Here is a 14787-nt window from a genome sequence, read left to right as displayed (position 1 = left end):
CTACGTAAACTTTCTTTAATCAACCACAACTTTGCGTCATGGAGCCCATTTCTTTTCCCTCGCCTTATAGGTTTAAATGCAGGCCCAACGCGCGCAGGTGCACGGGCGCGCGGGAACACAACAGCGCGGTACGAAAGTGCCAGTGAATTGTCTGTTAAAGGCTCAAGGTTATTTACTGCGAATTTATAATGAATCACTTAACGTTTCCTTCCATAGAATATGAAAGATATCGAGAATGCCCAGCAAAAAATAACAATGATAAAAGATCGTAAAACCAAGCTCGCGGGGAAATGATTGTAACTTGAAAGGGTCAATGATCAAGAGTCTGCATACCTTCTCGTAAACTTGCCCGCTATTACCCGGCTTATCTAAAATGGTAGACTCTGGCTTCGTCTTATAACTCTTGGAACACCTGAAACTCTGTGTTGCTAGCAGATTTGATTCAATTAACTAGAATTTAAATTCGTGCAATGGAATGGGGCGGGGTTCAACCCACGCGGCCCATGCGGACATGTCGACAGCAGGGCCACTTTACCCCTGACTGCATCACCATCCTGTCTTTTTCTTAGTCATCAGCAGGTATTTAGGTCTGATCAGAGCAGATTGAGCCTGATCAGACATCGGCGGACACCATCACATTAATACTGCTTTCTTTGCGTAATCTGGAGATCTTCTGCGAATTCACTTGTGCGCGCGTGCGACTGTAGCGGAGGTGGTCACTGAGCAACAAGGCAAACTCTCGAACCTTCCCGTGTAGCCCAGAAAGTGCGATTGTCTGTTCAGAATAGGCCTGATCAGGCCTATCTCTGACAGACAATTGACGCTTCTGTTGCTCTGCGGACGGGAAGTCTATGGTAGGCGGAACCTAGGGTGCGTGGTAGTCGCTGGGTGTGTTGTGGTGTTTTGCGCCCATCCATCCCTACTATTCCACTTCAGCAATGATGTAAATAACTTTTAAAGCAGGCCTGTAGGTAGTTTCGGTCCGAAGACAAACGTCGCACTCCTCTGAAACATATTCGCAACTTCTCCTAACACCTCTAGTAGGTCACTGTGTTACAAGTTGCTCTTCATGTTATAGATGGTTTGTATACATGTCTGTTGCAGATCTAATAGCGGCATAGGTGAGAGTAAATACTGTCTAAATGAAGCTATGCAACTAGTATACGGAACATGATAGTCTATAAAATATGAGGCTTTTTGCGATAAAAATATGGCTTCCGCTATGAAGCTTGAACTCGACGTGGGCAGTCCTATAATCTTTTCCTTCGAGTATTGCTATGATCTAGAACTAGGATAGAGTATGGAACCCAACTGAAAGTCGGTCATTCATCCTAGTAACACTATACTGTCAAAAATGGATTACTTAAGATACACCTAGCAAAAGATCTTTGGAATGAAACACTCTCTAGGTGTTATTCAGTGATCATCCAATCATTAGATGATGGTCTGGAGAAGCTTGGGGAGACTGCGTCAATGGAACGTGTAGATATTTTCTCTTCTATTCCCAGCGAGCCTTTAAAAAAAACCCTAGTTTGACGCGGTACTCCTATCATCTGTGAATCTGAAGGAAAATATGGGCATGTCACTAATAAGCAACGAGACGTATACAGATTGGTGTGCCAAGCATGCCCAGGGCCTGCAGTTGAACAAATGTGATCGTCGCGAGTGTTGCTTCATATGGATCAACAGCTAATTATTATGATTCAGGAAGTTCACCATTACCTCATGTGCCCCTGTCTTCTTGATCTCATCTTCACGGGACTTGGCTGATTGGCTTTTACTGATATTGAGTGTGATGGGATCGAGGTACTTTAAACCGTATGCCAAGCATTAAGCTCAAATCAAGCGTCTGAGCTTTCCCACCCCGCTCCCTTTGCTAAGAATATCCCCGAAAGAAGGTTGAATAATGATATGTGTTACTAGTATTAAGTGTGCCAATGAAACATTATTTATGGAAGCTTTCCTCGCCTCTACATCGCGTACAGCCTCCGCAGTATCACGACAGTTATTTATAGCGGTCTTATAAGGGCATTCGGTACGGCCCGTTTAGCTTTCCAACGTGAAACAGCCCAACGGGGCGGACCCTAGAATGGCGTTGCATACTTAAACAGCCAAGCTCTTGGATGGGTTCGAATGGTTCCTTGAAAATTCTCAATGGCTGAGGTAGGTGTGCACACGCGGAAGTAGATGAACCATCTCCGCGTGATAGGCCATACCGCGGCGCGTATTCAGGCTCTAATCCAAATCTGCCTGGGCGTGTTTTCAGCTTCATCTGAAACGATCGCAGCGGAGCTTGAGCTTCATAACTTTTTCGGCGCCGTGAGTTAGAATGATGACATACAAATGTGGCGCAGGACTGGCAAATGTTGTCAAGGGATCCTTGATTTAGTCGAATCCGCCTTGGGGTCAAATGGTCTGTCCTCAAATGCATATGCCAAGACTTCTGCATATCTAATTTTATATTAAACGGTTGATTTCCCCGCAGCTGTACGAGTAATAATTAAAAGGTTTACAATCTCATCACATGAATCCAACCACCGCTGATTGCCACATCGTGATGTCTTGGCATTCTTGTGGTTCTTGGCTTTCGCGCCGGTTACCCGATGGATCTGCAGTGACATCCTCTTTTCCTTGGCATCAGCTGTCTCGTTCGACTTAGCCTTCTCTTGGTCCAATGCCAAGGTCAATGTGAGCAGACGTCAGTCATTGTTTTGATCATCTTGGGTTGTTGATGCCAAGACAAATGTGACTTTGCGACACCGCCATGCTCAATTGAAAGTTCGGCAAACCAGCCATAGTCTCGAGCCCAGATCATGCAGATCAGCAACAGCTCTATCACAAAATGCCTTGGCAACAAGGAAAAGTAATCGCCAGTAGCGCAAGGCAGAATGATGACCAAGATAAGACCACCATCCTGGGATAGCCACGGTGGTGCTAGCTCGTCTTCAGCAATATTGTGAACATTGTTGAGTGCTTCCTCACACGATTTTCAACAAGAACGTATTCAACACGAGCCTGTAGGCGACTATGTACTATACCGATACCCAAGACGAGGTTTGATTTCTGTCAATCGCGAAGGCAGTCGCAAATGCGATTTATCTTGACTTTCAGGCAATATGATGTACACTTCTGCTAAGAAGAGCCGCTGGTATAAGTGACTAGCTACTTGGTTGTTCAGGCGCTGCCCAGTCACCCGCAGCCTTAAGCGCACGATGGATGTAAGCAGGGTGATCATATTGATCTAGTTGCCTATGAAGTAAAGAGATGGTTAACCGAGACGCCTGATAGTTGGATGGGCGCCCCGTAACTGGTCCAAAATTGCCGGCGTAAGTGCTGAAGGAGCTTAGCAAGCATGTATTCCTCGAAATATGAATGTTCTGATATAAGTCCTTGTGCATAACCAAGTGGATTAAAATGGTCTTAGATGAGCTCCACCTCGTGGTGACTCCACCATGGTTTGTGCCATCCGTGGCCGCGTGCTTCTTAAGTATGTGTAGACGGGAAAATAAATACAGGGCTGAAGAGATTGGACCCGAAGAGGGGCAGAGCTTGCTGCTGAAGCAATGTTGCAGGAGTGATAGGGAGATTAGAAGCATACGTTTATATCTGGCTCTTAGATTCGTGTGGCATTCGCATCGATTGTCAGCGTCTAACCGTCCTTCAATTTCTGTTTGCCACGACTAAACAGTGTTTGACTATAGCAACCCGCAAATTTCTGATGTTCTATGATCACTTATTGATCGCATATGAGTTGGATTGCATCGCCAATAGTATGAGGACGACACCACTGTCATTCGGCAATTTACATGAAACCCATTGCTGCGAATCCCTCTCTAAACGCATACAAAAGATGCGGCAACTGTGGGATCCCCTCCTACATAGTGCTGGACCTTTGGGTACATACAAATGTCTCTCTCTACCTTCACACCAAACCCGTTTTGGCCAGAGGCTCGCAACGTGTCAGGAGCCACACCCTTCTCCACCCAGTCGATAATGTATTCCAGCGTTGGCGGCGGACTCGGCCCGCAGTTGAAGCAATGACCAACGCCGGGGGCCACAAAAAAGCGATAGTAGTCGGGAGCCTCTGGATCACGGCTCAAGACACGGTCGTAGTAATCGGTGCTCCCATTGAAGGGAATAGCTGCGTCCACGGTCCCATGCCAGTTGACCATCTTGCCGCCCCTTCTCTTGAATGCGGACAAATCCGGATCTGACGTTCCAATAATGGAATCGTATTCATTGATAGAAGTGTGTACAAGATCGTCCCATTCCTGGTGCGTTATTGCACTTATGTCGAACGATGGGTCTTTCTTGACCCAGTACCGGGCCCAGACGGCAAGTGACTCAGCCCGACAAGAGTCTTTTTCATCACATTGAACCTGGATCGGTCCAGTGAGTGGCTGCGTCAAGTCGGTGCCTTTGCCGAATCCGTACCACTGAAACTCGCCCGTAGAGCTTCGAGGTCCATCCCATGTCGCTTGGATCACCTCTGCAGCCGCCGAAGACACTGTGATCTGAGTGCCATCACAGTCAATTGCCTTGCCTACGACATCATGAGGGTCGAAGTCGCAGAGATCGATTCTGGAAATGATCCCGTCTTCCACGCCGTCCAGCTTGTCGCAAGCGGAAACGACTGCGGCCGTGATAGCGTCAAACTCGCAGGGTCGAGGATAAGTGCGCAGTTGGTCCATGACGAATTTTGGCCAAAAGCTGGCCCAGAAAAACCTGACCCAGTTGACTGCGGGAAACAAGGCAATGATGCCGTCGTAATCTTTCGGATATCTCTGCGCTAGCATATGACCCTGCCTGCCGCCGGTAGAACCGCCATGGAAGTATGAGTACGTTGGGGCGGTGCCGTAGAACGCTTCTGCAACCGACTTGCCGATGGTGGCCGTGTCATGAAGCGCAACAGAGGCGAAGTTCACGAGCAAAGGCCAGTTGACGTTGCCAGGGCTAGTCAGGGCCCAGGAAGGCTCGCTAGCCTCGCCACCGACAACATCTGTTGAATGCCCGCCGTCAGTGGTGGCGGTAGCAAATCCTGATGCCATTATAGGCAACATCAAGAACTCTGCCACCATCCCTCCCCCAGTAGCAAGGTTGCCTCCACCAATGCCCGCGAATCTGCCGTTCCAATTGTCGACGGGAAGCAGGGTGTTGACGTTGATGATGTCGTGCCAACCTGGGTGTGTGTAGGTGACGGTGACATTGCAGAAGTTAAGGCCTGAGATCGTTTTGGGGTCTGGCAAGCCTGCTCCAAACAGGCCAGGAACGTATGTGTAGTTGCGTTGCTCAAATGCTTCGATCGAGATTATTTTCAATCCAGGGATTTCGGGGAGAGCTAGTCCGGCCGGACTGCACTTGACAGCAGATGCCAGAGGAACCTGAGGAAGCCATTGGCTTGCCCAGGCCGAGGGGTTCCAGTCGCCGGGAAGCAAATCCCAAACCATGATGAAAGTATGTCCGACTGTGTAGGGTCTGATAATACGAGGATTCAAGAGATAATACTGGACGGTGTTGAAGGTGGACAGCGATGTACTAATATATAGTAAGCGCGGGGTTGTGTCAGCAAACCGTGAGAGTGCAGAAGAACGCGGCTTCGCTGCTTACAATCCGAACCCGAGATATGTCTGTCGCTTGCCACATCCTGAGAGCAGCCTATCATTGTGTCGGCTAAGATCGAGTTTCCGACGGAAAAGGCACAATGCAGATTGGAGCTGTGGCAGTCTCGGCGTGCATCAGCGTAAGTCAGCCAGAGCGATTATCTCAGTCACTGACTGGATATCGACCGACTGTAGCCCCGCAAAAGCGCCTCGCCAGCGTGAGACATCCAATGATCGATGATGAGTCATTTACTATAGTACCACCACCATCAGTGAAGCTTTCCCAAGTGATCGCCTGCAGACTGTTTCTCGTGTACTTGCGAAACGAAAGAGTCTGATGTGATAAATGGCTTTCCAGCAGGTTGACTGTTTCCTTTCTGTTTTTGAAGAGGGGCAAGCAGGGTCGATTTAGAACAACTTTATTCAGATAGCTTGGGAGAATAAGTGTTAACAAAACATGCGTTAGGTCTTCGCCAGATTTGCGACATGCGAACGATGCCGTCTGAGCAGCGCTGTCCCGTTTTTGTTTGCATGAATAACGCAAGTTTATGGCTTGTAAAATGCTATAATTCTCGCAAGGAACCATGAGAGTGCGATAGTTATGACATTCAATCTGGTTCCCTACGATGTGTTATTGACTTGGGTGGATCTTGTTGTACTGACTCTGCTGCGCTTGAACATACTGCATGTTCGGAAGACACCAAGACGGTCGAAAATGCACAACCATACAGGCTCTGATACATGGCTATCAGGCACCGTTTGCCCAGTGGCTCCCTCAAGAATCACCAATTTAACTCTGTTAACCGAAACCGGCTTTCACATGGTTTCTCGACTGCAGATCTTAAATGTACTTTCTGCGATGTTTTAATGCTGGCGAGCTTGTCGGGGATTCTATATGCATGGGCCGACGCTTTGGTATATTATAGTTGGCCTTTCGGAATTAACACAAGTGTAATTGGCGAAGCCCCAACACATTGCTTACCAGTGCATTATGCAAAGTAGGGAATGTGACTGATATATCGAAGCTGTAAAGATGGCGTCAGGTGGACAACAATGTTGTGAACCTTGCCTTTGGCAACAGTGCTAGGCTGAAGTGCCCCTGCCACACAAGCTTTGGACGTATTATGAGCGGAAAAAAGGGCTACTTGGCGCAGACTTACAGTCAACAGCCAAATATATGGAAAATTACACCCTCGAGGGTGCTGTGAAAGTAATAGCGCCTTTCACACCGGAAGGAAATATCTAAATTCGACTAGTTAGCAAGGTTCCGAGTCGTATGTAAAGCAAAGCGCAACCAATATCTGCGGTTTGCCTCGCAACAACCGACCAGTGCGCTGTAGCAGTGCAATATCCATTCTCTTTAGTCTGCTTCCGTTGAGTCGAAACTCCTATGATTGGACCCTGTGATTGGACTGGAATTTGCCCCCGCCGAATATGCATGCCGACTATTTTGCAACAAATCTGACCATCGTAGACAGAGCTGAGCTTTAGCGAGGTTCGTGGCCAATGGCGTCGATGACAGTGAACAGGGGGCAGGTAAGTGGTTGTCAGCACTAACTTCTACTAAGTTGCCGCCTGATCATTCGATGACCTTTTTCTTTCATGTTTATTACTTACTGGCTGCCTAACGCTGAATCATTAAATAGGTGAGAGAGCCTGTTATCCCCCATCTTCTGCCCAGTTATGGCTCTACCACCGAAGACAACGATGGTGGTTACTGGCGAAAAGACCTCGGTCGTCGCCATTAGGGGCGTCACAGGCGACCCCGCCAATGATGAAATCACGCAGATATGGTTCGAGGTGCAGAAGATGGTCATTCGCATGGCAGGAGGAGATCCTTCAAAAATTGATAAACAACTCGACATTGACGGTGTCATGCGCTACTTGGATCAAGTTCAATCATCTGACCAAAAAGCCGCCGAAAAGCACGGTACCGTCAAGAAGGCGTTTGACAGAACTCTGCAATGCATTTCAAAAGTAGGAGGAATCATCGCCGATGGCGCTTCATATGTGAGTACTTCAACACGCTGTTGAATTATTTTCCAAGGTTTGAACAGATGCTGAGAATAACATTAGGCGTTTGCACCTGCGAACACATGCTTCAACGCTCTAACATTTGTCATTGCGGCATGGCAATCGTACTCGGCAGTCTTCGAGAGTCTTGCGGAACTGCTCGAAAAATGCGCCCAGTTCCTTGAGCGCCTTTTGTATTACGATGAAATGGATGCCACTTTGAGAAAAGTAGCTTGCTGCCAACTCAAACTGTTCGTCGACGTCTGCGATCGTACCCTTCAACTGAAGCCAAAAAGGCGCAAGATTGAAATGTTTTTCCGCCAGCTACTCCTGGATGACGATTTTATCAAGGATCTCCTAGGTCAAATGGAGAACTTGAACGCTAGAGAGCACAGACTCGTCTCTGCTCAAACGTACAAGATCAGCCAGGACGCCGCCAAATCCAGTCAGGAGGCTGCCAAAGTCTCTAAGGAGAGCGGAGCCAAGCTCGATAGCTTGATTGAGAGTAGCGCGGCGCAGAAACAGGACAAAATGGACCAGCAATTCAAGAGCAAAGTTCAAGAGGCTTTCTTTGGTAAGAATGCCAAGGATATCGAGAAATGGGAGACAACCTTGCGGAAAAACCGAGCCTTGTTGATTCAAGACACTGGGAAATGGCTGGACGACGACGCACTGTTTACATCGTGGGTGAGCAGCGAAGACTCAGACCCAATTCTCGGCATCGAAGGCGGCGATGGATCCGGAAAAACGCTGTTGGCCACTCATGCCATAACTCGCCTCCAGACACAGAGAGGCGTGATCGGTACAAGTGCCAGATCGGCGGTTGCGTACTACTTTTTCGAAACGGATTCCAAGGAAGATTCCAAGGCAGCATTTGCAAAGAAACAGGTTGTACAATCGGTTTCGAAGAGTCTTCTGTGGCAACTTGCGCAAACGGAACTCCCATATCTTAAGTCCATCGCCGGCATCTGCGACAAAGTGAATTTTGAAGATCCAACGGACGTTTGGACACAGCTCTTGCTGGAGAACGAAGATCGATTGAATATTGAGAGTACATTTTTCCTTGTTCTCGACGGCCTCGGCGACAATATTGATGGACTCGCCAGCTTTTTACAGAGGGTTTCAAAGGACGCCCCTCGTCTACGCACACGTGTAATGCTGACGGGGAATCAAAACACTTTCGAAAAGCTGGAGGAAGCGGGGGGCATCAGGCTGACCAAAATGACACTTGGTCTCCGGAACTCGCAAGATATCGAGTTGTATATCAAAGCCCGTATGGATGCTATGGACATTCTCAAAGACACAAGCCGTCCCGGAGTCGCCGATACAAGAGCATTGATTTTGGACCGACTCATGACAGTAACATCTGGCGATTACTACATCACAAACTCGACCCTGAGCAGCATTGAACGTGCTGATTCTCTCCAAGAGATCGAAGATTGTTTGGAAAAAGCCGGTAACGCTCGACCCAAGCAAATCTTGGAAGACATCAGAAAACTGAACTTGACGCTCAAGTCGCAAGAGATTAAGGAAGTGAATGAGATTATCTTATGGGTCAAATGGGCATTCCTTTGGATAGCGCCCAGTCTAATTGAAGCTGCCTTGGAACTGAAAGACGATTCTGCATCTTCCGATCGTCAAATTTCCCTTCGATCTTTGGAGTCCAAGATAAGAGACAAGTATTCTCTGTTGTTCTCATTAGACGACCACCGGTGTGTCAACTTCAGCGCGGAGGAGATGCTCGACACTATTCCTCTAAAGAGGTATAGACTAGATGATCCGAATCATACCAAAGAAGAAGAGATCCTGCCTGCCGAGCTCAACATAGTTAGGCACTACTTATCCACTGTCTGCCCCAAGGATGTCTACGACAAGTTTGCGTTCGAAGAGTTCTTCGCTCAGAAACTAGAGCGCAAGACAAACTACATTTATCAGGATCCAGATAACGCCCACATAACCCTCGCTCTACGATGCTTGCGCTATCTTGTGGAGGAGAAGACAGAGAAGACGAAAGAGCTTCGATCTTACGCACCAGAATCACTTTTTAGACACCTCGAAGCCACCGACCTCTCTCTGGCAGATCGCGAGCTGAAAGCCCAAACCGGCGTATTATTGGTGCGCCTATTCACTGAAGAGTCGGCTATCGAAGCGCTTCTTGCACGGGATTATGGTCCAGATTGGACTGTCATGAGTGTCTTTGACCTCCGCACACTACCTCCCCATTGGGACCATTGGGTATTTTCCAACGTTGGTTTCGACCTAATTGAGAAGTGGTCCGGAGATTCAACGGTCCTGGAGAACCTGACCGACAAGGATGCCCTTAAGAACTTGGCCAACTATACAGCCGGCGGCGGAAACTGGTACGAGAAAGCAGCGAAGTCAATTGTAAAGACATTTCTTGATCCAAATAAACGACGGGAAGAAATGGAAGATGCCTTTACTCTACTATATGGTCTCATTAAAAGAGTGAGTCTTAGCATCTTGATGGGGAATCTCGTGCCCTGATTCTTCATGCATATAGCCAAAGCGCTAACTTTCGCAGATGAACGAAATAGAAGAACAAAGAAAACAGGAATTCGAGTACAATGAAGATGACATCTGGAGGCCAGACATGAAAACCTTCCAATCTGTGGAGACATGGTCGAAAACGGAGCTTGGCGTTGAAGACGACAACGCACTTTGGGAAGCACAGATGGCGAGGCTTCTCTACTACTTCGAATTCCCAGGGAGCCCCATTACAAAAGAAGACTGCGAAAAGAGAGCGAGAAGAGCGATTGAACTCAACCCTGACGATTGGTTTGCTGCGTATAACTTGACGCGGACTTTCGGGTCGGGCCGTGATGCAGAAGCCATCTCCATCCTCGAGAGCATCGTCGAGAGGCTGGATAACGACACATCCTGGAGAACCAATAAGCTTGACGTGGAGTCTTTTGGTTACATCCTCGAGGATCTAGGTAACCGCTATTGGGAAATGCCGGATGGATCGGGTGTTGAAAAGGCTATCCAACTCTATGTCACAGCTCTGAACTACTACCAAACGGGACATTGGGGTTACGCCGAAATCATTGCCAATAAACTCGGAGAGCGGAGAGACTGGGCTCGTATCATTGAGTACTGCGAAACCCTGCGCAGTTTTTCCGAAGATGGCATAACTCTAGCTGGTAAAGTCGTTTTTCAGGGAACCATGACTCATGCCCGTGCCTTCTGGCATGCTTTGCAGAACGCATGCCACGAAACAAATCGCTGGGACCTACTAACAACTCTCTGGAAGGACGGCATCGATAAAGCTGAATGCCAACCGCGGGAACCTTACTGGGCATACCAAATCCGCATTTGGTATGCCAATTGTTTGGTGCGTCGACCTGGTTATGAGGACGTTGGAATTGTAATGCTGGAGGGTCTGTTCAAGGAGAATTCGGTCAAGGAGCAGATCAGGGAAGTATTCGACGGCTTGGCCTCTATACTGATGCCAACGTACACAAAGAGGGCCTTCAAAAAAGACGCCTCGATAGAGACCAAGAACGATTACATCGCGAAGGTCATGGGACTGCGCAAGGCCTTTGAACCGAACTGGCTGATGTCCGATACTTGCCTGCTCAGATTCGCGCGCTTTTATCATCTTCAAGGCGACGATGCGGAGGCTAAGAATCTTTTGCGAGATTTCGCAGCCCAGAGACTCGAAATGTTGTCAGATGACGACCTGAGCAACGATTACGCTTCTTTTATGGATCTGTCCCATCTCTTCACTGTCTTCATGGACGAGGCCAATCTGGTTGCGTGTTGGGAAATGATGGCTGTTTCGAGGATCGCCGAGCGGAAAGAATATGAGGGAAAGCTGGAAGAATGGCGAAAAGCCACCGAGCTGCCTGCCGACAATGATGACGAACCAGCCAACAACAAGGCAGAGGCCCAAGAAAAACCAATTGAGCCTGAAAGCTGGGTTTTCTTTTGCTCCGAGGATTGCGGATTCGACACTGAGGTCCCTAGCGGCATCTGGATCTGCACGAACTGTGTTACAGGCACGCGTCTTGATGACACTTGCTATGACAACTTGGCAACAAGGGGTGTGAAGGATATGACCTGTAGTATAAATCACAGCTTCTACCAGCTGCCAAGCTGCGACAAGGCTTCGATCGAGGCCATACCACCTGGCTCTATCAGAATCGGGGGCAAGTTTGTTTCACTCGAGTCATGGAAGGCGGAAGTGAAGGCAGTGTATGTAGACAGTGTTGAGGGGGTTTCTAGTGTTGGACGGCGCATCGGCTCACCCTCACTACTCGATTAGGCACTGGTAGCATATTTTCGTTACACATTACACATTGATTATCCTAAATCTGGTATATACACGATAAAATCTCAACATTCTTCCTCTAGCAGACGCCAGTGGGGATAGTGAAGCCGTTACGGCGGGCGGAAGAGCTGTAGACGGCGTCAGAGCCGAGACCACGCTTGGCAAAGGCGGTCCAGAGCTCGCACTGGTTCTCGCCACCGGTGAGAGCAGTGTCGGCGTCGAGGATGGCATCACGAGCCTGGATGAAGTTGGGAGAGCAGGGTTGGCTGATGGGATTGTTAGTCTCGTTTCCATAACAATATTAAAGGATAATAGGAGGTAAACATACAGAGCCATGCCGTCCAGGACGAGCTTCAGAGTCAAGTACTTGCCGTCGGTAGGGATACCGTTGTTGAACTCAGGACGAGGGCCGTCGTTCTTGCCGTACTTGTCGATAAGGTTCCAGAGGACCTCGTAGAGGATGGTAGCCCAGGTCTCACCGATGCGGTGAACGCTGGTGATACCGTTGATGGTGGAGTAGGTGTTGGGGGTGGTGGTCAGGGAGGTGGAGTAGAGGACGGTGCGAATGCCAGCAGGGTTGTTGTAGACCCAGGCACCCATAGAGTAGTCGGTCGCGCGGGTGTCCTCGGGCTTGAGGCGGATGGCAGTGGCGAAGAAGTCACCCCAACCCTCACCCATACCACCGGACTCAAGGGCGCTCAGGCAGTTGGAGTTGGCGGGGCCTCCCGTCAGACGAGTGGACAGGCCGTGGGTGTACTCGTGGATAACAACACCGGCCTCGAAGCTGCAGTCGCGGCGGGGGGTGGACTGAGTCCAGAGGTACATGCGCATGCGGCCGTTGGTGCCATCAGGGGGAGTCAGGAAGTTGGCATTGTTGGTTCCGGAACCGTCCTGAGCGAAGAGGACAACAAAGTCGTTGCCGGCACCGCCCTTGCCGTTGTTGTTGATCTGGAAGTTGCCGGCAGCTTCGGTGAAGCCGAGAACGTACAGCAGGTCGTGGTAGTGGTTGGCAGTGTAGTAGAGCTGGGTGATAGAGGCGTCAATGTAAGACGTCGGGGTGCTCAAGCTGGTCGTGTACTCGTAGTCAAAGTTGTACGCGGGGCTGGTAGGGCGGTAGTTGGTGAGGTATGCAGTGCCGCCGCTGGGGTTAGACTGAGCGATACCGTTGTTGCCACGGGCCGAAGTGTAGTTGGTTGTGCCGTCGCTGTGCCAGTTGAAGGGCGAGGCAGAGGTGTCCCAGGGGTCGGTGACGAGAACGCGGTCGCCCTCAGTGGGGTCGTTGATGCCCCAAGGGTAGACGCGGTAGCTGGCCAGGTCGGAAACGTAGTCGACAACACCGTGGATATCGGCGCCGGTCTCGGCGTCGACGTAAGTCAGGAGCCAGTTGTCGGTGATGTCGGTCTCAACACGCCAGGACAGGGTGAGCGAGCCGTCGGCCTTGACGAAGTAGACGAGCTTGGCCTCGGGGTCGGAAACGGCGCCGGAAGTGCCCTTGATAGCATAAACCTCGATGCCTTCCTTGGCCTCAGCGGATGCGGAGCTGGCCTCGACAGGCAATTGGAGGACATCCTTGGCACCCTGGAGAGCGGCGACGGGGTCCTTGAAGTCGCGCTTCTTCAAGGGGCTGGCCGCGGGGACCTCTCCCTTGAAGAAGTTGTTGCCGTAAGAAAAGACCTTGCCATCCTTGCCAATCTATCGAACCATGTCAGTAACCTTGTCTCGCAGGAGGACTTTTCCGTCACTTAGGCTGCTGGTCTTACGTTGACGTTGAAATCAGCGTTGTCAATATCAAGTCCGTGAGCGGTCTGCTTGAAGTTGACGTGGCCAATGCCGTTGGTGCCAACGTAGTGGTCACCAACGACGCGAAACTCGGCGTTGGGCACGAGCTTCTTGACAAGCTCAGTGGCAGTGTCGACGTAGCTCTCACGCTTCAGAAGCGCAATGGGCGGGGTCGCCTCCGTCTGAGTCGCGTTCGTGTAGGAACCAAGCTGGGGCAGACGGAAGGCCTCGATGTCGATGCCGCGGCGGCCGATGTTGTGGCCAGTGGCGGGGTGGGCAAAGACCTGAGAAGTCGGGCCAAGAAGGCCGAGAAGGGCAAGGCCCTTCATGCTTCGGTACATGGTGACGGAAAAGAATGAGATGGAAGTACGAGGGGCTGGGGACTCAAGAGTGCCTGCTGGACTTCTACAAAACATGAAGGCGAGGGAATCATCGTGACCTTAAGTATGTCATGGCATTGAGGCCCGATGCAAGCTCATGAACACGAGGGTCAACTCTAAAGCCAAGGAGCTTCCTCTTCGGACCTGCATCCCGCAAAAGGTCCCTGCAAAGTCGAAGGCGCAACTAAGCAACATGGCCTGGTACGAACGATATGGAGCCTCGTAATAATTCATGTTGGTCTCTTGTGCAGGGCCCGTACGATAACTAGAGTTCTATCAGGGAACTTTTTAGCGATGTCCTGACACGATGCATGGTCAGCGCGAATTGGCATGCTTGCGTGATCCGCCCGGGCCGCTTTCCAATGCCCCAAGTCGCGTTTATCCGATAGACGCAAGAGTGAAGAGGGAAGGTAGTTTATTCGTACCCTTGACACCAAGCGGTGGGAAGGTAACATTGACGCTTCGTCTACGGCGTTGGCGGCTTGGCGGCGGCTTGGTTGGCAGTTATGTCTTGGCGATATGGGGGATTCGGCAGACGTCGTTCGGGCTACTCCATACATGTTATACCAGGGCTCTCATTGCGTGATAACTGAGCATACAGGCACTCCGTGAACCGAGCAACTAGGAACAAGAATCAATGTTGGCCAGAAGATAGGTAGATAGGTTTGAAACCCCGAGAAATTTTTAATTTTCTTTATTGTAAGTAAGCTTAATTTAGACTTGG

The 14787-nt window shown here is 49.8% G+C and overlaps 3 protein-coding genes across 3 annotated transcripts; 1 reads left to right on the top strand and 2 right to left on the bottom strand.

The window, feature by feature from the left end:
- Positions 1-3833: 3833 nt before the first annotated feature.
- EsH8_V_000035 (uncharacterized protein) lies at positions 3834-5447 on the bottom strand (the record flags this gene model as incomplete). Its single annotated transcript, XM_083272551.1, has 1 exon — positions 3834-5447. One exon carries the CDS (start codon positions 5445-5447, stop codon positions 3834-3836), a length of 1614 nt encoding a protein of 537 aa, XP_083125266.1.
- Positions 5448-7307: 1860 nt separating this feature from the next.
- Positions 7308-11898, top strand: EsH8_V_000034 (uncharacterized protein; the record flags this gene model as incomplete). Its single annotated transcript, XM_083272550.1, has 3 exons — positions 7308-7610; positions 7677-10079; positions 10156-11898. 3 exons carry the CDS (start codon positions 7308-7310, stop codon positions 11896-11898), a joined length of 4449 nt encoding a protein of 1482 aa, XP_083125265.1.
- Positions 11899-11983: 85 nt separating this feature from the next.
- Positions 11984-14024, bottom strand: EsH8_V_000033 (Fungalysin metallopeptidase-domain-containing protein; the record flags this gene model as incomplete). The annotated part of the gene is made up of 3 exons (XM_083272549.1): positions 11984-12170; positions 12233-13596; positions 13665-14024. 3 exons carry the CDS (start codon positions 14022-14024, stop codon positions 11984-11986), a joined length of 1911 nt encoding a protein of 636 aa, XP_083125264.1.
- Positions 14025-14787: the final 763 nt, after the last annotated feature.

This window comes from Colletotrichum jinshuiense, chromosome 5, assembly GCF_051148585.1.
Source record: "Colletotrichum jinshuiense chromosome 5, complete sequence".
NCBI classification, from domain to species: domain Eukaryota; kingdom Fungi; phylum Ascomycota; class Sordariomycetes; order Glomerellales; family Glomerellaceae; genus Colletotrichum; species Colletotrichum jinshuiense.
The sequence above is the reverse complement of the archived record's forward strand: the minus strand, read 5'-3'. Positions and strand labels throughout refer to the sequence as shown.